The sequence below is a fragment of the Apodemus sylvaticus genome, chromosome 10 (assembly GCF_947179515.1).
Source record: "Apodemus sylvaticus chromosome 10, mApoSyl1.1, whole genome shotgun sequence".
In the NCBI taxonomy this organism is placed as follows: Eukaryota; Metazoa; Chordata; class Mammalia; order Rodentia; family Muridae; genus Apodemus; species Apodemus sylvaticus.
Genome location: NC_067481.1, coordinates 17,815,867 through 17,836,520, shown reverse-complemented (window position 1 = coordinate 17,836,520; position 20,654 = coordinate 17,815,867). Strand labels below are relative to the sequence as shown.

The 20,654-nt window shown below is 48.7% G+C and overlaps 2 protein-coding genes across 2 annotated transcripts in view; both read right to left on the bottom strand.

Moving 5' to 3' along the window:
• Positions 1 to 4,607: 4,607 nt before the first annotated feature.
• LOC127693586 (cactin-like) lies at positions 4,608 to 15,033 on the bottom strand. The gene is given in 4 exon segments (XM_052194560.1): positions 4,608 to 6,440; positions 6,442 to 6,653; positions 6,656 to 6,797; positions 14,998 to 15,033. Coding segments are annotated over 4 exon segments (2,223 nt in total).
• A 550-nt stretch (positions 15,034 to 15,583) lies between these two features.
• The window catches only part of LOC127693585 (cactin-like), a 15,104-nt gene continuing 10,033 nt past the window's right edge, over positions 15,584 to 20,654 (bottom strand). Inside the window, 3 exon segments of the mRNA XM_052194559.1 lie at positions 15,584 to 17,416; positions 17,418 to 17,629; positions 17,632 to 17,773. Of these exon segments, the coding sequence (XP_052050519.1) occupies positions 15,584 to 17,416; positions 17,418 to 17,629; positions 17,632 to 17,773 (2,187 nt within the window).

The following is a 20,654-nucleotide window of genomic DNA, read 5'->3' as shown; positions in this document are numbered from 1 at the left end:
CTTAAGTAAATTGACCTTGGAGACTGGCTCAGGCTGGGTGGTGCCTCTCTCCTAGTTTCTGAAGAGCCCCTACCATTTTAACCTGACCCCCTAGAGATCCTCTTTGATACCCCAACTCCTTTGGTGTCCACTGGTCCCTCCCGGGAGGTGTCCCATAATATGACATTTGCCTTTAATGCTCCAGGCATGCCAGAAACTCCTCACTGCTTTCAGATAGGTGACTGGATCTGTATAAGAAGGCTTCAGGAACTGTTGCTGAAACCCTGATGAAAGAAACCCTCACCAAATTGACCACAGAGACTGATGGTAATGATTAGATAGCTCTCCTAACCTTTGTGCTCTTCAGGCCTTTTTCTCTCTAGGCTTAAGACCCTCAAGTGGGTGAGGCAGCAAGCATGGAAAGCCTACTCAGGAGAAAGAGACTTGCAAGTCATTTCCAAGTTGGAGGTTCGGTCTACGTTAGACGCCACTGCACAGAATACCTTGAGACTTGGTGGAAAGGCCCTTATCTTGTACCCTTTATCCACCCTGCTTTCTGCTTTGATGAGACCCTTTGGAATTTTACTCCTTTTGCTTACAATTGGAACCTGTGTGACTAACCGGTTGATAGCTTTTATTAGGGAATGAATAAGTGCTGTGGAGATTCTTACGCTACGCCAACAATATCAGAGATTTAGGGCAGGACAATCCAGAATATATAGAGTCAGAGATTTAGTTCTATAGTTCTAAGATTAGAACTCATAACAAGAGAAGTGGGGAATGAAAGAATAGAAAATACAGCCTAACTCCAGCCTTCTAAGGAGCCCCAAACACTTCATATTCCAGAGCCCGCTCTTTGTTAGAAACTAGGTAAAAGTTCATATTCCAGAGTCCGCCCTTTAAGACCTAGGCAAAAAGGCCTTGAATAGGTGATCCTGGCCCCACTAGGTTACTGGAACTAAGCTAAGCTTATCTTTCTTCTGTAAACTGCTTATGCCACTACCTATCCAGGAGTTCACACAGCTCTAGGCTCCAAGAAAATAGGACATTAATTGGTCCACTGAGCACGGGCTCTCGATGCTAAGAAATGATTGATTGGTGATTCTCGGGCTCTCAATGCTAAGGAATGACTGGTTGGTGATTCGCAGGCTCTGTTGTGAACTTATAAAAGCTGTCGCAATTCGGCACTCGGGGTCCACAGTCCTCTAGCCCTGTGCCGTGTACGGCTGGGGAACCCAGAATTCTGGAATAAAGAAATTCTCATGTTATTGCATCGAGACCATTTCTCGAAAGTGATTTGGGTGTCGCCTTCCAAGGCATGGGGTGCTGGGGCACCCTTGGTTTTTGGGGGGTCTTAAAACAAATACACACAGAGAGAGAGAGAGAGAGAGACAGAGAGAGAGAGAGAGAGAGAGACAGAGAAACAGAGAGACATATACACACAGGGGTCAAAAGACTGAAGTGCATATTTTATATTCCAGAGGACACCAGACTTCCCCATTCTCCCAGCATCCCTCAGTCTCAGTCTGGCATATCATGGCCCCAGCCTGAACTTCCCAGACTCTCATCCCCTCGGGTTCCTCCGTATATAATCCAGATCTCTCTGTCTCTCTGTCTCTCTGTCTGTCTCTCTCACTCACACACACACACACACACAAACACACACACAAACACACACAAACTCTCTCTCTCTCTCTCTGTCTCTCTCTCTCTCTCTCTCTCTCTCTGTCTCTCTCTCTTCTACCCCTGCCACTTCCCCAGGGACAGCTCCTTGGGCTCAGTGAGCTTGCCCAACACACAACACACAACAGCTTGCTGATAAACCTGTCTTTAATATGATCTAATCCGGTTTAAATTGGCCCATTTCAGGGGCAGTGAGGAAATAACATAGAAGATGGGGTCAAAACTGCGAGAAGGCCAGTCCCCAGCCTGATGGCTTTGGTCATTCCTGGCCATATGGGGGCCACTGTATCCCTCTCTCCTCTCCTAGGTACATCTTTTCTTCAGATGCTCTAAGTCCCACCACTAGCTACATTGTCTCACTTAACCCTTACAACCCCAAGGTAGGCTCATCTAGATCAACCAGCTGTGCAGGGATGGGAAGTTACATTTTCTAATACTATTGGTTTCCCTCAGAAGCACTCACTACAACTCTTCCAAAGGAATAGCCTAGGCTGTCTTCTGGTAGCAGGAGGTGGCAGCATTGGTGTGACAGACCTGGCAGGAACAGTGTTCTCCCCCTCTATCAGACAATTGAAACAAAGACATAGGAATTTCCCCAGGAATACCATGCTTGAAGAAGCAAAGGTTCCCAGCTGGGGTGGGGGATGGGCTGGGTCTGGGGCAGGGGATATGGGGAACAGTTGCCTTTCCAGAGGAGACTTCACAGTCTTAAAATCTTGTCAGGCTGGGTAGTAGTAGTACAGACTTTAAGAACTCGGGGAGCAGAGGCAGGCTGTTCTTTGAGTTTGAGGTAGCCTGATCTAAAGAGTGAGTTCCAGGACAGCCAGGGAGACACAGAGAAGCTGGGTCTCAAAACAAAACAAAAAACAAATGTGGAGAGCCTTACTGGGGTACCATGCTGCCTGGCAGGAGTCTGACACTGACCAGGGACACGGGCCCAAGCAGGAATCTGACATTAGGGCATAATAAGGAAGTAGGTTAAGGCAGAAGCAGGCTTCAGGCAAGATTCTGGGCTCGGACAAGGAAGTAGGCTCAGGTGTTTTGGTCATCCTTACACACCCTTGGAAACAACTGTCACTGAAAAGATGTGGGACTTTGCTTACTGCATTGACAATTTTGTGTTTACTGTCTTGCTTATTCCTTATTGTACTACTATTGACCTTAATTCCTGCAGGTAATTAAATCGGTATAAAAATGGATTTGGAATTATTAAACTCTTCCTTCAGTCTCAGAATTGACTGAGGTCATACTGCAGTTTTGTCTAATTGTCTCTTTCTTTTCAATCCTCACTCCTGCACTGGAGAACCTGTTGACTGACTGAGTGGGCTTGGTTAAACAAACAAACAAACAAACAAACAAAGCATCAGTTCTCATTATAAATGTTATTTATTTTCTTTGTCTTTTTGAGACAAGGTTTCTCTGAGTAGCCCTGGCTGTCCTGGAACTCACTCTGTAGACTAGGCTGGCCTCAAACTCAGAAATCTGCCTGCATCTGCCTCCCAAGTGCTGGGATTACAGGCGTGTGCCACCACTGCCCGGCTAGATGGTTTTAAGATACCATATACTTGCTTTGATTTTATAGGAGCCCACTCCTCAGGAACTTAACCACCTCTCTCCTCACCCCCCATCCCCCACCCCACCCCACCCCCACATACTACCACCACCACTCCCTGGCTCTGTTAGAACTCAGTCTGGAGGCAAGGCTGACCTTGAATGTAGTGAACCGACTGCCTCTTTCTTGCCAGTGCAGACTTTGCTGGCATGCATTACCCCGGCCAGGCAAGTGTTTAAACTTTGCAAAAAATGAGAATTGGAGTTTCAAAGAGAAATTGGATTTTAAAAGAGACTGGATTTTTCAAAACAGATTTTTGTTTTTAAATGTGAGTACACTGTTACTGTCTTCAGACACACGAGTAGAGGGTTGTGAGCCACTTTTTGGGTGCTGGGAATTGAACTTAGGACATCTGGAAGACCAGTCAGTGTTCTTAACAGCCATCTGTCCAGCCCCAAGACTGTATTATTTTTTTTTTTTTAGCTTAAGCTTTTTATTTAATGTATCAAAACCACATGGGGTGGTTGAGCAAGTCCATGGAAACAAGATATTTCTGCCACCTCAGTCAGCCCAAGAACAGTTCCAAGTCCTTGAAAGACAGGCAGGCAGGCAGGGATGGGCCAGCAGGGCTGTGACCCTCACAGAGCTGGAAACTGAAGCCCAGAGGTGGTCCTCTGTAATGTGTGATTATTAAAACCCAAACCTGGCTATCCCTGCCTACTCTCGACCGCGGTGGTCCTCCTGCCTCCATGGCTTTCCCCAAGTGGTGGCCCACCCGATTTCCAGCGGTTACCTGGGGGAAGGAGGTAACTCTGGCCTTCCCAGACATCGTTCCCTGCCCTTAGTGTGATGCTGTAGCGGTGTCGAATCCCTCCCCACACCCCAGACCGGTCTAAAGAAAACTCCAGAGGCTTGTAATTTATCAGTCAGATTTATTACAATAAATCCTCAACCCACAAAACACCCACACAAAGACCTTAAAACTTAATTGATATTGACACAAGCTGCACACCTAGACGAGGCAAGCCCACCCTACATGATTTAATCATCTACGAAATCCCAAATTCCTATTGTTCCCAGGACATCCTGGTTCTGGTTCGTCTTTAGATCCCACAGGTTCCTAGATCCCACAGGTTCCATCTTCTCTCCATCTCCATCTCCATCTTCTTCTCCCTCTGTCCTGCCTCTAAACCTCTCAGCCCACCTTCCCTTCACAATGCCCAATCACAGGCTCTAGCCTCCTTTTTCTCCTGCCCTCGCCTGCGCGCAGTCAGCAATCTACAGTCCACGGATCCCCAGGGCTTCCGAAGGCGGCCTCCTGGTCCTCTGGGCCTTGGCACCCGGGAGCTGTGCAGGGCCCGGCGTGGGTGGCAGGGACCGCAGCCCACAGGCGTCACCGGCGGTAGCGGTAGCGCTTGAACTGGAACCAGAGCTGGAAGATTGCGTTGGCGAACTGGCAGCGGAAGCCGTGGCGGTGTGAGTAGTCCCACTCGCGGCTGACGATCTTGAAGGCGATGTCCTCGTAGGGCGGGCCCGCGTGGAAGCGCAGGATGGCAAAGTCCGGGTTGTCCTCGCAGGCCTCCAGGAAGTACTCGGGCGTGGCGCGCTTCGCGATGAGGTCCGGGTAGAAGATGTTGAATCTGTAGCCCTGCACGATCTTGGGCGGAGGGTTGTCCGAGTCGTAGTGCGTCTGGTTGTACTTGTTCCACTCGAAGCCTGTGTGCACGCGGTTGAAAAAGCGCGGCTTGCGCGGCCTGAACTTGTCGGACCACAGGTAGGCGCGGCCAGGCAGTGGCACCTCCAGGCTGAAGTGCGCCTCGTCCCGCCCCATGCCCTCCCTGGCGCGCTGGAGGAAGGTGTCCTCTGAGTTCTCGCTCGCGTCCCCTGGGGCCCGAAGCTGCTGGCGGGACTGCTGCAGGCGCTGCAGGTCCTCCTGCGGCTCCAGCACCTGCGCGCCCGCCGGCAGCTCCTGCGCCTTGAGCAGCTGCGGGCTGTAGCGGCCAGCATCAAAGTCGGCCAGACTCTGCTGGATCAGCTCCTCTTCCAGCGCCACGGCCTCGCCATCTGCCTCCCCCGGTGCTGGGGTCACTGAAGCCCCGGGGCTGGGGGCCCGCTCTTCAGGTTCGGGGCTGGGGGTGGCCTTGGGCTCTGGCTTGAGGACTGGGAACAGGGGCTCGCTCTCCACGCCCTGCTCCTGCTTCAGCTGGCACAGCTTCCGTCTAAGAACATCTCGATGGCGCTCACGGAGCCTGGCCCTGGCCATGCGTGCACACAAGGGCTGCAGCAGGCTCTCCCAGTAGCCCGTGTCGAGGCCGGGGCCGCCGGCACGGACCTTGCGCTCGATGGCCTGGAAGATGGCCCGCAGCTGGCTGTAGGTCTTTCCCTTGAACACCGCCTGCACGTCGGAGCTGACCGAGGCGTGGACTGTCTCCCGGCGGCGCTCGCCTGGGCCCTGGCCAGAGGCCTCCAGCTTGCGGAGCTTGGCGATCTCATCCTCTGTGATGGTGGCCATGTCCCGCCAGAAGTCCACGTTCTTGCCCTGCTCCAGGTCCATGGACACCTGGATGTCTTCTAGCAGGTCCTCCAAGTCTGCCACCGGGAGGCCATTGAGGTAGGTGCAGGGTTCGTGCATCCCCACGTCCAGGTCCCAGTCCTCCTCTGCACTGATGTACCTGGTCAGCAGGTCGATGGGCTTGGGCCGCCCGGCTCGGATTCGGATCTGGGAGCGAAGCTTGGCCTGCTGCAAGCAGAAGCTGTGCTCCTGCTCCTCCCAGGTCTGAAGGTGCTCTGCCTCCTTCTCCCGCTGCAGCAACTCCAGCTCCTGCTCCCGCCTGGCTCGCTCGCGTTCCCGCTCTAGCCGCAGCCTTTTGACCTTGTGCAGCTCCAGCCGGTTCTCCTCCCGGATCCTCTTGCTGTGCTCCTTCAGCTCCTGGTCGGCCAGGTGGCTGATGCCTTTCTTCTCCAAGGCCTGCTTCCAGATGAAGGTGCCCAGCAGGTTGTTGTCTCCAAAGGCATCGTCGCTGTTGCTGTAGCCCACGTGATCCTCGCCCCAGCCCATCCTCTGGCGCTTCTTGAGCTCCTTAGCTTCCTTCTTGGCCAGTCTTCGTGCGCGCTTCTCCTCAGGTGTCTCCAGGGCCTTGAGCAGCTCTTTTTGCAGCTTGTGCTCCTCAGGAAGCCACAGTCGTTCCTGCAGGCTGTGCTGCTGCCTCGGAGCCATGGCTGCTGCCTCCGAAACTCCAGGAGCGTCTTGGGGAGTCCCAGCTAGATTCTGATGACTCTGGGGACCGAGAGCGCCTGGAACCCTTCTAGGCCCGGGAGCCTTATGTCTCTCCCCAGTCAGAGTGTGAGGACCGGTCCTTTGAGTGCCACCGAGGTGTCCGAACGCTGCTCTGGCTTCGCCTCCTAGACTTCTGCAACCAGTCTCCTTCCGAATCTGACCGCCCGGGTTGCGCTGCTCCTGTTCAAGCTGGCACTCCTGTTGCTTTCGCCTTCCACTGCTCTGCCTGTGGCTCTGGCCGCAGGTGCAATCCGAGCTCTGACTCCCACTCTGCCTCTTCTGTACCCAGCGAGAGTCCTGAGGCTTCTGGCCGCCAGTGCGGCCATCAAGGCTTTATATACCTTTTTTTTTTTTTTTTTTTTTACATACAGGAAGGGGTGGATCCTATCAGGCGGGGCCAGCTCCAGAGCCTAGGTGAGCTCTCCCTGCCCCCCTTTTTAAAATTAACTTGTGCCTGGTCTTCAGCACAAGTTCTGGGACAGCCAGGGCCACACAGAGAAACCATGGCTATGAAAAATCCAAAACCAAGCCAACACAGAAATAAAACAGTGTAGCCGAGCAGTGGTGGCACACGCCTTTAATCCCAGCACTTGAGAGGCAGAGAGGCAGGTGGATTTCTGAGTTGGAGAACAGCCTGGTCTACAGTGTGAGTTCCAGGACAGCCAGGGCTACACACAGAAAGCCTGTCTCGAAAAAAGCAAAAACAAAAACAAAAACAAAACAAAACAAAACAGAAAAACAAATAAACGAAAAAACCCCAAAACAAACAAACAAACAAACAAACAAACAAAAAAACAGTCACCAGAACTCCTCAGTCCTGGGTGCAATTTTTGAGTGAATCACACACACACACACACCAGGTAAATGGAAAAAATCTAGGTTTTCATTCCAGCACTACAGAACTTAATGATGGATGTCTTCCTGAAATGCAAACACCTGGGAGGTAGAGGGAGGAGGATTAAGAGGTACTCAAGGCCAGCCTCCTTCTAGGACACTGTATCTCAAAACAATGAAATCCGCGGGGTGGGGGTGGGGGTGGGGTGGTGCATGCCTTTATTCTCAGTACTGTGAAGGTAGGGGCAGGCAGATCTCTATGAGTTCCAGGCCAGCCTGGTCTCCAACGCAAGTTTTAGGGCAGCCAGGGCTACACAGAGACACCATGTCTATCAAAAATCGAAAACCAAACGGTTTTGCTTGCAAGCTTCTGGTGTGGTGCGTTCGACTGGCAGCTGCTAGAGTCGAGACTGTGAGGGTCTAGAGGAAGCTTTAGACCTGGGAGAGAGCTGAATAAGGCTCTCGATCTGTAAACAGCGAGTCAGTAAGGGCGGGAGCCATTTTGTTTTGCTTCTGGTCCCTGCAGTTTGTGCTGAAGCACCGGTGTCTGAAACTGGGCCCCTCTAGGGACAAATTGTGTGATTTTCCTTGCTCTGTGTTCTTGAATCTAGAGGCCTGACTGTGGCAGGGTCAGGCTGTCTATGTGGTGTTATTTTGTATCGTGTTTTGTGTTCTTGAACTTAGACAGACAATAGTATTTTGACTTTGACTGAAAAGCAACTCCTTCTGTGGCGCCAAAATCAGGTCACATGACTCAAGGGCGCCTACTTAGAACAAAAGGAGAGACAAAATACTTGGGCTCTGACGCCCCCCCCCCCCCCCCCCGGGAAAGGAAAACAAGTCTTAACAAGACGCTCAAAGTGGCACGTGCGAGAATTTTGGGTTTAAATTGGTACAGATGGTTTATTTCTTTTATTTTAAGTTGTTTAAATTATTATGATCGATGTGATGTTAAACTTTGTGGTTATATTGTTCCTCTGGGAGAGAGGTCACAATAAGAGAGACCTCCAGAAGACTAGATTCTAAAATAGCAAATGAAAAATCTGTCTTTGTGATACTAAAATCTTGTTTTGAGAGTTACATTACAGAAAATGCCACTCCCCTTCATATCTCAACATCCATGTTGAGACTGAAGAAACGGTCTTTCTAGAGAATATAGAAATGGTCAGATTTAAAACGGGGAGAAAATAAAATTAATTTCATTTGATAAAAATCTTTATAATTGGTATTAAGTTCAAGGCATAAGTTCTTATTTGATACAGGATTTATTTTGATAGAAAAATCAAGGTTTTCATTGGTATAAATGCTAAATTTAAAAGTATAGGATGTACACCCAGTTCTTTGTTATTTTTACCGATCTGAGATCTTTAAACCTATGAGTTTAGGGCTAAATAGAAATATAAGGCTCTGAGTTTATTGTTAGGTTGTTTTCTAGGTTTTAATCAGAAATAGCTGAAGATAGTTTGACAACAGTCCACATTACTTTACATAGATAGTTGGTTTTCAAAAAATGTCAAAAATCCATGGAATTTGATATTTAAGTCTTAAAAGTTGTGTTAAGATATATATATATATATATATGTATGTATATATATGTATATATTTAGATAATATTGGTCACTCTTAGATTTCTGATGGTATTGAAGACTGTTAGACTCACATAGAGCCCAAGCTGTTTAATCCTGAGAAAGCTCATATAGATTTAAATAAATGATTTTCAGGTGACATAAAATTTAAAGCCAGGACATGAGTCAATTCTTACAATGTTAATTCTTAAGTGTTAATTCTGACAGTCTTTTAAGATAATACAGATGAAAGGGTCCTGTTTAATTGACAGGGATGATAAACTAGATGTTATGTCTATCTTATAGTTTATAATTTACAAAATGGTAATAATTATGCTCAATTGATATTTAGAGAAGACCACAGAATGGAGCAGGAGAGGACCTGAGACCACCTATCCTGATACTATGGTAGCTCTCTCACTAAGGGTATATTTCCCAAGAGACTAATTAATCTCTTTGAGACTGTTTTATTTGTAATACAGGAAGCCAAAAAGATTACCCCTTCAGACAAAAGGTAAGAGGCATCTGACACACCAACACCAGACTCCACTGACAGGTCTCGAGGGCATGGCAGGCCAGAATTTGACCAAGGTATGTAAGGTTAAGCAGGGACCAGATGAGTCAGCTGCAGCTTTTCTAGAGCAGCTAGCTCATAGAGGCATTCTGCCAATATACATGCTATGAATCCAGGGGCTCAGGATATAAAGCTACTATGATAATGGCTCTTATAGACAGGGCTAGTAGAGATATCAAGAAAAAAGCTGCAGAGGCTAGAGGGATTTGGTGCAGGTTGCTGAGAAGGTCTGTAGAAGGATTTAGTAGTATAGGTTATTGAGAAAGTCTATAGAGAGATTTAGTACAGTTTGCTGACACAGGGAGACAGAGGAGGAAAAGAAATGGAGAAAAAGAAAGAAAATGACAGAGAAGGAAGGAAGCTACAGAGAATCCTGGATATAATAGTTAGAAAAAGCAGAAAAGGGAGACAGAAAAGGACCAGTGTGCATACTGTAAGGAAAGAGGCCACTGAGCCAGAGTGTGCCCTAAGAAATAGAAGCCAGGAGCAGGAATTCCCAGGTCTTGGGAAAGTGCCCCCAAATGGCAAACCCAGGTGTTAGCCCTGGGTGAAGGTAGCAACTAGGGGAGATGGGTTTTCTGACCACCTCCCCCAACCCAGGATAACTGTGGGAGTAAGGAGAAACCCATTCAGTTCTTGGTGGACACAGGGGCTCAACACTCAGTCTTCCAAGCCAATGGTGCTCTTTCCAAGAAAAGATCTTGGATCCAAGGAGCCCCTGGCACCAAAATGTATTCATGGACTACCCGAAGAACAGCGGACCTAGGGATGGGATGGGAAGCCCATTCATTTAGGGTCACCCCAGACTGTTCCTACTCTCTGTTGGAGTAAGACATACTCTCCAAAATGGGGAGGGGGGCAGATATGCTTCCTGTGCAACGGGCTGTAGCTAACTGGCCCAAAAGGAGAGATTGACCCCCGCTGAAAGTTGCTACAGACAGGAGCAGTTTTCTCCATGATGGAAACAGGTGCTGCTATGGTGGACGGCACAAATGTCATCTGGGTAGAAGAATCTTTACCCCCTGGCATGTCAACACAGAAAGTGGAGCTTGTTGCCCTCACCAAGACCTTGAAACTTGGAACCAGCAAGAAAATCAACATCCACACGGATAACAGGTATGCCTTTGACACAGCCCATGTCAACAGGGATATATGCCAAGAGGACAGCTCACATCAGAGGAAACCAACAGGAAATATTGGACCTCTTAGATGTCCTAATGAAGTCAACCACTGTGAGTATTCACTGCCCAGGATGTCCAAAGGGAAAAGACTCAATGGGCAATAACTAGGCAGAGCAAGTGGCTCCAGGAATGGATATGCAGGAGCCTATACTGATTATGGGCCTGTAAGAGACACCCATTGGGAAATGGGACAAAATTAAGGAACAGCCTCACTTAAAAAAGGACTGAGATTACTGGCCACCCTACCAACTATTACCAAGAGAGGGTGAACACAAGAAGGGAGAACTGTACTCCCGGGAAAGTAAGCCAAAGACTCACTAGGCCAAATGTACAGAAGGACTCATTTAGGGGATTAAAAAAAAACAAAAAAAAAACCTTTGTCCTGGCAGTTAAGAGACCAAATGTATGTATTTATGACTCAGGTTTTAGGCTAGAGAGATAATAGAACAGTGTAAGATATGCCAGCAAGTAAATGCTTATGCAGTAAAGAGTAAACAGGGTAAAAGACCTAGAAGAGAACAGTCTAGAATATATTAAGAGGTTTTATAAAAACTAAGGCAGGAGAATATGGTTATAAAATATCTTCCAGCATTCATATATACTTTTCTCTAGATCAGTTGAAGCAGGAAACAGCTGCCAAGGTTAGAAGAAAATTTCCCGAGTTTCAGAGTGCCCAAGGTAATTGGATCAGATAATGGTTCTGTTTTTGTTTCTAAGGTAAGTCAGAAATTGACAGAGATATTGGGGACTAATTGGAAACATTATTGGATGTACTGTCCCCAGGGCTCAAGGCAGGTAGAGAGAATAAACAAAAGGCTATCAAAGACCTTAACTAAACTGACCTTGGAGACTGGCTCAGGCTGGGTGGTGCCTCTCCCCTTGTTTCTGAAGAGCCCCTACCATTTTAACCTGACCCCCCCCCTCGAGGTCCTCTTTGATACCCCAACTCCTTTGGTGTCCACTGGGCCCTCCCAGGAGGTGTCCCACAATATGAGATTTGCCTTAAATGCTCCAGGCATGCCAGAGACACCTCAATGCTTCCAGATAGGTGACTGGATCTGTATAAGAAGGCTTCAGGAACTGTTGCTGGAACCCTGATGAAAGAAACCCTTACCAAATTGACCACAGAGACTGGTGTTAATAATTAAATAGCTCTCCTACCCTTTTTGCTTCAGGCTTTTGTTCTCTAGGCTCAAGGCCATCGAGTGGGTGAGGCAGCGACCATGGAAGGCCTACTCAGGAGAAAGAGACTTGCAAGTCATTTCCAAGTTGGAGGTTCGGTCTACGTTAGACGCCACTGCACAGAATACCTTGAGACTTGGTGGAAAGGCCCTTATCTTGTACCCTTTATCCACCCTGCTTTCTGCTTTGATGAGACCCTTTGTAATTTTACTCCTTTTGCTTACAATTGGAACCTGTGTGATTAACCGGTTAATAGTTTTTATTAGGGAACGAATAAGTGCTGTGCAGATTCTTATGCTACGCCAACAATATCAGAGATTTAGGGCAGGACAATCCAGAATATATAGAGTCAGAGATTTAGCTCTATAGTTCTAAGATTAGAACTATTAACAAGAGAAGAAGTGGGGAGTGAAAGGATAGAAAATAATAGAGCCTAATCTAATGAGCCCAAGAAGTCAGCAGTTTAAAATGCTATCTCGCTTTGTTAGAAACTAGGTAAAAGGTCACATTCCAGAGCCTGCCCTTTGTTTAGACCTAGCAGAAAGGCCTTGAATAGGTGATCCTGGCCCCACAAGGTAACTGGAAATGGGCTAAGCTTATCTTGCTTCTGTAAACTGCTTATGCCATTACCCCTATGCAGGAGTTCATGCAGCTATAGACATTCAAGAAAATAGGAAACTAATTGGTCCACTGAGCGTGGGCTCCAATAATTTAAACTGATTGGCCTAAAAACTATGGAGTGGTACAAATCAATTGGCTCACATTTTAAGGGCTCTCCATGCTAAGAAATGATTGGTTTGTGATTCATGGGCTTTTCCGTAAACTTATAAAGGCTGTCGCAATTTGGCACTCGTGGTCCATAGTCCTCTAGCCCTGTGCGGTGTATAGCTGTGGAACCCAGAATTCTGGAATAAAAAAATCCTCATGTTATTGTATCGAGACCATTTCTCAGAGTGATTTGGGTGTTGTCTTCCGAGGTGTGGGATGTTGGGGCACCCTTGGTTTTGGGGAGTCTTACTAAATAACCTAGAAGATGGTGCCAAAACTTGGAGAAGGCCAGTCCCCAGCCTGATGGCTTTGGTCATTCCTGGCCACATGGGGGCCACTGTATCCCTCTCTCCTTCTCTTCTAGGTACATCATTCCTTCAGACTCTCTGGGTACCCATCTCCAGCTACATTGTCTCACTTAACCCTTACAACCCCAAGGTAGGCTCATTGAGAGCAACCAGCTGTGCAGGGATGGGAAGTTACATTTTCTAGTACTATTGGTTTCCCTCAGAAGCACTCACTACAACTCTTGCAAAGGAATAGCCCAGGCTGTCTTCTGGTAGCAGGAGGTGGCAGCATTGGTGTGACAGACCTGGCAGGAACAGTGTTCTCCCCCTCTATCAGACAATTGAAACAAAGACATAGGAATTTCCCCAGGAATACCATGCTTGAAGAAGCAAAGGTTCCCAGCTGGGGGTAGGGGATGGGATGGGTCTGGGGCAGGGGATACGGGGAACAGTTGCCTTTCCAGAGGAGACTTCACAGTCTTAAAATCTTGTCAGGCTGGGTAGTAGTAGTACAGACTTTAAGAACTCGGGAGGCAGAGGCAGGCTGTTCTCTGAGTTTGAGGTAGCCTGATCTAAAGAGTGAGTTCCAGGACAGCCAGGGAGACACAGAGAAGCTGGGTCTCAAAACAAAACAAAAAACAAATGTGGGAGAGCCTTACTGGGGTACCATGCTGCCTGGCAGGAGTCTGATATTGACCAGAGACACGGGCCCAAGCAGGAATCTGACATTAGGGCATAATGAGGAAGTAGGTTAAGGCAGAAGCAGGCTTCAGGCAAGATTCTGGGCTTGGACAAGGAAGTAGGCTCAGGTGTTTTGGTCATCCTTACACACCCTTGGAAACAACTGTCACTGAAATGATGTGGGACTTTGCTTACTGCATTGACAATTTTGTGTTTACTGTCTTGCTTATTCCTTATTGTACTACTATTGACCTTAATTCCTACAGGTAATTAAATGGTATAAAAATGGATTTGGAATTATTAAACTCGCCCTTCAGTCTCAGAATTGACTGAGGTCATACTGCAGTTTTGTCTAATTGTCTCTTTCTTTTCAATCCTCACTCCTGCACTGGAGAACCTGTTGACTGACTGAGTGGGCTTGGTTAAACAAACAAACAAACAAACAAACAAAGCATCAGTTCTCATTATAAATGTTATTTATTTTCTTTGTCTTTTTGAGACAAGGTTTCTCTGAGTAGCCCTGGCTGTCCTGGAACTCACTCTGTAGACTAGGCTGGCCTCAAACTCAGAAATCTGCCTGCATCTGCCTCCCAAGTGCTGGGATTACAGGCGTGTGCCACCACTGCCCGGCTAGATGGTTTTAAGACACCATATACTTGCTTTGATTTTATAGGAGCCCACTCCTCAGGAACTTAACCACCTCTCTCCTCACCCCCCATCCCCCACCCCACCCCACCCCCACATACTACCACCACCACTCCCTGGCTCTGTTAGAACTCAGTCTGGAGGCAAGGCTGACCTTGAATGTAGTGAACCGACTGCCTCTTTCTTGCCAGTGCAGACTTTGCTGGCATGCATTACACCGGCCAGGCAAGTGTTTAAACTTTGCAAAAAATGAGAATTGGAGTTTCAAAGAGAAATTGGATTTTAAAAGAGACTGGATTTTTCAAAACAGATTTTTGTTTTTAAATGTGAGTACACTGTTACTGTCTTCAGACACACGAGTAGAGGGTTGTGAACCACTTTTTGGGTGCTGGGAATTGAACTTAGGACGTCTGGAAGACCAGTCAGTGTTCTTAACAGCCATCTGTCCAGCCCCAAGACTGTATTATTTTTTTTTTTAGCTTAAGCTTTTTATTTAATGTATCAAAACCACATGGGGTGGTTGAGCAAGTCCATGGAAACAAGATATTTCTGCCACCTCAGTCAGCCCAAGAACAGTTCCAAGTCCTTGAAAGACAGGCAGGCAGGCAGGGATGGGCCAGCAGGGCTGTGACCCTCACAGAGCTGGAAACTGAAGCCCAGAGGTGGTCCTCTGTAATGTGTGATTATTAAAACCCAAACCCGGCTATCCCTGCCTACTCTCGACCGCGGTGGTCCTCCTGCCTCCATGGCTTTCCCCAAGTGGTGGCCCACCCGATTTTCAGCGGTTACCTGGGGGAAGGAGGTAACTCTGGCCTTCCCAGACATCGTTCCCTGCCCTTAGTGTGATGCTGTAGCGGGGTCGAATCCCTCCCCACACCCCAGACCGGTCTAAAGAAAACTCCAGAGGCTTGTAATTTATCAGTCAGATTTATTACAATAAATCCTCAACCCACAAAACACCCACACAAAGACCTTAAAACTTAATTGATATTGACACAAGCTGCACACCTAGACGAGGCAAGCCCACCCTACATGATTTAATCATCTACGAAATCCCAAATTCCTATTGTTCCCAGGACATCCTGGTTCTGGTTCGTCTTTAGATCCCACAGGTTCCTAGATCCCACAGGTTCCATCTTCTCTCCATCTCCATCTCCATCTTCTTCTCCCTCTGTCCCGCCTCTAAACCTCTCAGCCCACCTTCCCTTCACAATGCCCAATCACAGGCTCTAGCCTCCTTTTTCTCCTGCCCTCGCCTGCGCGCAGTCCACGGATCCCCAGGGCTTCCGAAGGCGGCCTCCTGGTCCTCTGGGCCTTGGCACTCGGGAGCTGTGCAGGGCCCGGCGTGGGTGGCAGGGACCGCAGCCCACAGGCGTCACCGGCGGTAGCGGTAGCGCTTGAACTGGAACCAGAGCTGGAAGATTGCGTTGGCGAACTGGCAGCGGAAGCCGTGGCGGTGTGAGTAGTCCCACTCGCGCCTGACGATCTTGAAGGCGATGTCCTCGTAGGGCGGGCCCGCGTGGAAGCGCAGGATGGCAAAGTCCGGGTTGTCCTCGCAGGCCTCCAGGAAGTACTCGGGCGAGGCGCGCTTCGCGATGAGGTCCGGGTAGAAGATGTTGAATCTGTAGCCCTGCACGATCTTGGGCGGAGGGTTGTCCGAGTCGTAGTGCGTCTGGTTGTACTTGTTCCACTCGAAGCCCGTGTGCACGCGGTTGAAAAAGCGCGGCTTGCGCGGCCTGAACTTGTCGGACCACAGGTAGGCGCGGCCAGGCAGCGGCACCTCCAGGCTGAAGTGCGCCTCGTCCCGCCCCATGCCCTCCCTGGCGCGCTGGAGGAAGGTGTCCTCTGAGTTCTCGCTCGCGTCCCCTGGGGCCCGAAGCTGCTGGCGGGACTGCTGCAGGCGCTGCAGGTCCTCCTGCGGCTCCAGCACCTGCGCGCCCGCCGGCAGCTCATGCGCCTTGAGCAGCTGCGGGCTGTAGCGGCCAGCATCAAAGTCGGCCAGACTCTGCTGGATCAGCTCCTCCTCCAGCGCCACGGCCTCGCCATCTGCCTCCCCCGGTGCTGGGGTCACTGAAGTCCCGGGGCTGGGGGCCCGCTCTTCAGGTTCGGGGCTGGGGGTGGCCTTGGGCTCTGGCTTGAGGACGGGGAACAGGGGCTCGCTCTCCACGCCCTGCTCCTGCTTCAGCTGGCACAGCTTCCGTCTAAGAACATCTCGATGGCGCTCACGGAGCCTGGCCCTGGCCATGCGTGCACACAAGGGCTGCAGCAGGCTCTCCCAGTAGCCCGTGTCGAGGCCGGGGCCGCCGGCACGGACCTTGCGCTCGATGGCCTGGAAGATGGCCCGCAGCTGGCTGTAGGTCTTTCCCTTGAACACCGCCTGCACGTCGGAGCTGACCGCTGCGTGGACCGTCTTCCGGCGGCGCTCGCCTGGGCCCTGGCCAGAGGCCTCCAGCTTGCGGAGCTTGGCGATCTCATCCTCTGTGATGGTGGTCATGTCCCGCCAGAAGTCCACGTTCTTGCCCTGCTCCAGGTCCATGGACACCTGGATGTCTTCTAGCAGGTCCTCCAAGTCTGCCACCGTGAGGCCGTTGAGGTAGGTGCAGGGTTCGTGCATCCCCACGTCCAGGTTCCAGTCCTCCTCTGCACTGATGTACCTGGTCAGCAGGTCGATGGGCTTGGGCCGCCCGGCTCGGATTCGGATCTGGGAGCGAAGCTTGGCCTGCTGCAAGCAGAAGCTGTGCTCCTGCTCCTCCCAGGTCTGAAGGTGCTCTGCCTCCTTCTCCCGCTGCAGCAACTCCAGCTCCTGCTCCCGCCTGGCTCGCTCGCGTTCCCGCTCTAGCCGCAGCCTTTTGACCTTGTGCAGCTCCAGCCGGTTCTCCTCCCGGATCCTCTTGCTGTGCTCCTTCAGCTCCTGGTCGGCCAGGTGGCTGATGCCTTTCTTCTCCAAGGCCTGCTTCCAGATGAAGGTGCCCAGCAGGTTGTTGTCTCCAAAGGCATCGTCGCTGTTGCTGTAGCCCACGTGATCCTCGCCCCAGCCCATCCTCTGGCGCTTCTTGAGCTCCTTAGCTTCCTTCTTGGCCAGTCTTCGTGCGCGCTTCTCCTCAGGTGTCTCCAGGGCCTTGAGCAGCTCTTTTTGCAGCTTGTGCTCCTCAGGAAGCCACAGTCGTTCCTGCAGGCTGTGCTGCTGCCTCGGAGCCATGGCTGCTGCCTCCGAAACTCCAGGAGCGTCTTGGGGAGTCCCAGCTAGATTCTGATGACTCTGGGGACCGAGAGCGCCTGGAACCCTTCTAGGCCCGGGAGCCTTATGTCTCTCCCCAGTCAGAGTGTGAGGACCGGTCCTTTGAGTGCCACCGAGGTGTCCGAACGCTGCTCTGGCTTCGCCTCCTAGACTTCTGCAACCAGTCTCCTTCCGAATCTGACCGCCCGGGTTGCGCTGCTCCTGTTCAAGCTGGCACTCCTGTTGCTTTCGCCTTCCACTGCTCTGCCTGTGGCTCTGGCCGCAGGTGCAATCCGAGCTCTGACTCCCACTCTGCCTCTTCTGTACCCAGCGAGAGTCCTGAGGCTTCTGGCCGCCAGTGCGGCCATCAAGGCTTTATATACCTTTTTTTTTTTTTTTTTTTTTACATACAGGAAGGGGTGGATCCTATCAGGCGGGGCCAGCTCCAGAGCCTAGGTGAGCTCTCCCTGCCCCCCTTTTTAAAATTAACTTGTGCCTGGTCTTCAGCACAAGTTCTGGGACAGCCAGGGCCACACAGAGAAACCATGGCTATGAAAAATCCAAAACCAAGCCAACACAGAAATAAAACAGTGTAGCCGAGCAGTGGTGGCACACGCCTTTAATCCCAGCACTTGAGAGGCAGAGAGGCAGGTGGATTTCTGAGTTGGAGAACAGCCTGGTCTACAGTGTGAGTTCCAGGACAGCCAGGGCTACACACAGAAAGCCTGTCTCGAAAAAAGCAAAAACAAAAACAAAAACAAAACAAAACAAAACAGAAAAACAAATAAACGAAAAAACCCCAAAACAAACAAACAAACAAACAAACAAACAAAAAAACAGTCACCAGAACTCCTCAGTCCTGGGTGCAATTTTTGAGCGAATCACACACACACACACACCAGGTAAATGGAAAAAATCTAGGTTTTCATTCCAGCACTACAGAACTTAATGATGGATGTCTTCCTGAAATGCAAACACCTGGGAGGTAGAGGGAGGAGGATTAAGAGGTACTCAAGGCCAGCCTCCTTCTAGGACACTGTATCTCAAAACAATGAAATCCGCGGGGTGGGGGTGGGGGTGGGGTGGTGCATGCCTTTATTCTCAGTACTGTGAAGGTAGGGGCAGGCAGATCTCTATGAGTTCCAGGCCAGCCTGGTCTCCAACGCAAGTTTTAGGGCAGCCAGGGCTACACAGAGACACCATGTCTATCAAAAATCGAAAACCAAACGGTTTTGCTTGCAAGCTTCTGGTGTGGTGCGTTCGACTGGCAGCTGCTAGAGTCGAGACTGTGAGGGTCTAGAGGAAGCTTTAGACCTGGGAGAGAGCTGAATAAGGCTCTCGATCTGTAAACAGCGAGTCAGTAAGGGCGGGAGCCATTTTGTTTTGCTTCTGGTCCCTGCAGTTTGTGCTGAAGCACCGGTGTCTGAAACTGGGCCCCTCTAGGGACAAATTGTGTGATTTTCCTTGCTCTGTGTTCTTGAATCTAGAGGCCTGACTGTGGCAGGGTCAGGCTGTCTATGTGGTGTTATTTTGTATCGTGTTTTGTGTTCTTGAACTTAGACAGACAATAGTATTTTGACTTTGACTGAAAAGCAACTCCTTCTGTGGCGCCAAAATCAGGTCACATGACTCAAGGGCGCCTACTTAGAACAAAAGGAGAGACAAAATACTTGGGCTCTGACGCCCCCCCCCCCCCCCGGGAAAGGAAAACAAGTCTTAACAAGACGCTCAAAGTGGCACGTGCGAGAATTTTGGGTTTAAATTGGTACAGATGGTTTATTTCTTTTATTTTAAGTTGTTTAAATTATTATGATCGATGTGATGTTAAACTTTGTGGTTATATTGTTCCTCTGGGAGAGAGGTCACAATAAGAGAGACCTCCAGAAGACTAGATTCTAAAATAGCAAATGAAAAATCTGTCTTTGTGATACTAAAATCTTGTTTTGAGAGTTACATTACAGAAAATGCCACTCCCCTTCATATCTCAACATCCATGTTGAGACTGAAGAAACGGTCTTTCTAGAGAATATAGAAATGGTCAGATTTAAAACGGGGAGAAAATAAAATTAATTTCATTTGATAAAAATCTTTATAATTGGTATTAAGTTCAAGGCATAAGTTCTTATTTGATACAGGATTTATTTTGATAGAAAAATCAAGGTTTTCATTGGTATAAATGCTAAATTTAAAAGTATAGGATGTACACCCAGTTCTTTGTTATTTTTACCGATCTGAGATCTTTAAACCTATGAGTTTAGGGCTAAATAGAAATATAAGGCTCTGAGTTTATTGTTAGGTTGTTTTCTAGGTTTTAATCAGAAATAGCTGAAGATAGTTTGACAACAGTCCACATTACTTTACATAGATAGTTGGTTTTCAAAAAATGTCAAAAATCCATGGAATTTGATATTTAAGTCTTAAAAGTTGTGTTAAGATATATATATATATATATGTATGTATATATATGTATATATTTAGATAATATTGGTCACTCTTAGATTTCTGATGGTATTGAAGACTGTTAGACTCACATAGAGCCCAAGCTGTTTAATCCTGAGAAAGCTCATATAGATTTAAATAAATGATTTTCAGGTGACATAAAATTTAAAGCCAGGACATGAGTCAATTCTTACAATGTTAATTCTTAAGTGTTAATTCTGACAGTCTTTTAAGATAATACAGATGAAAGGGTCCTGTTTAATTGACAGGGATGATAAACTAGATGTTATGTCTATCTTATAGTTTATAATTTACAAAATGGTAATAATTATGCTCAATTGATATTTAGAGAAGACCACAGAATGGAGCAGGAGAGGACCTGAGACCACCTATCCTGATACTATGGTAGCTCTCTCACTAAGGGTATATTTCCCAAGAGACTAATTAATCTCTTTGAGACTGTTTTATTTGTAATACAGGAAGCCAAAAAGATTACCCCTTCAGACAAAAGGTAAGAGGCATCTGACACACCAACACCAGACTCCACTGACAGGTCTCGAGGGCATGGCAGGCCAGAATTTGACCAAGGTATGTAAGGTTAAGCAGGGACCAGATGAGTCAGCTGCAGCTTTTCTAGAGCAGCTAGCTCATAGAGGCATTCTGCCAATATACATGCTATGAATCCAGGGGCTCAGGATATAAAGCTACTATGATAATGGCTCTTATAGACAGGGCTAGTAGAGATATCAAGAAAAAAGCTGCAGAGGCTAGAGGGATTTGGTGCAGGTTG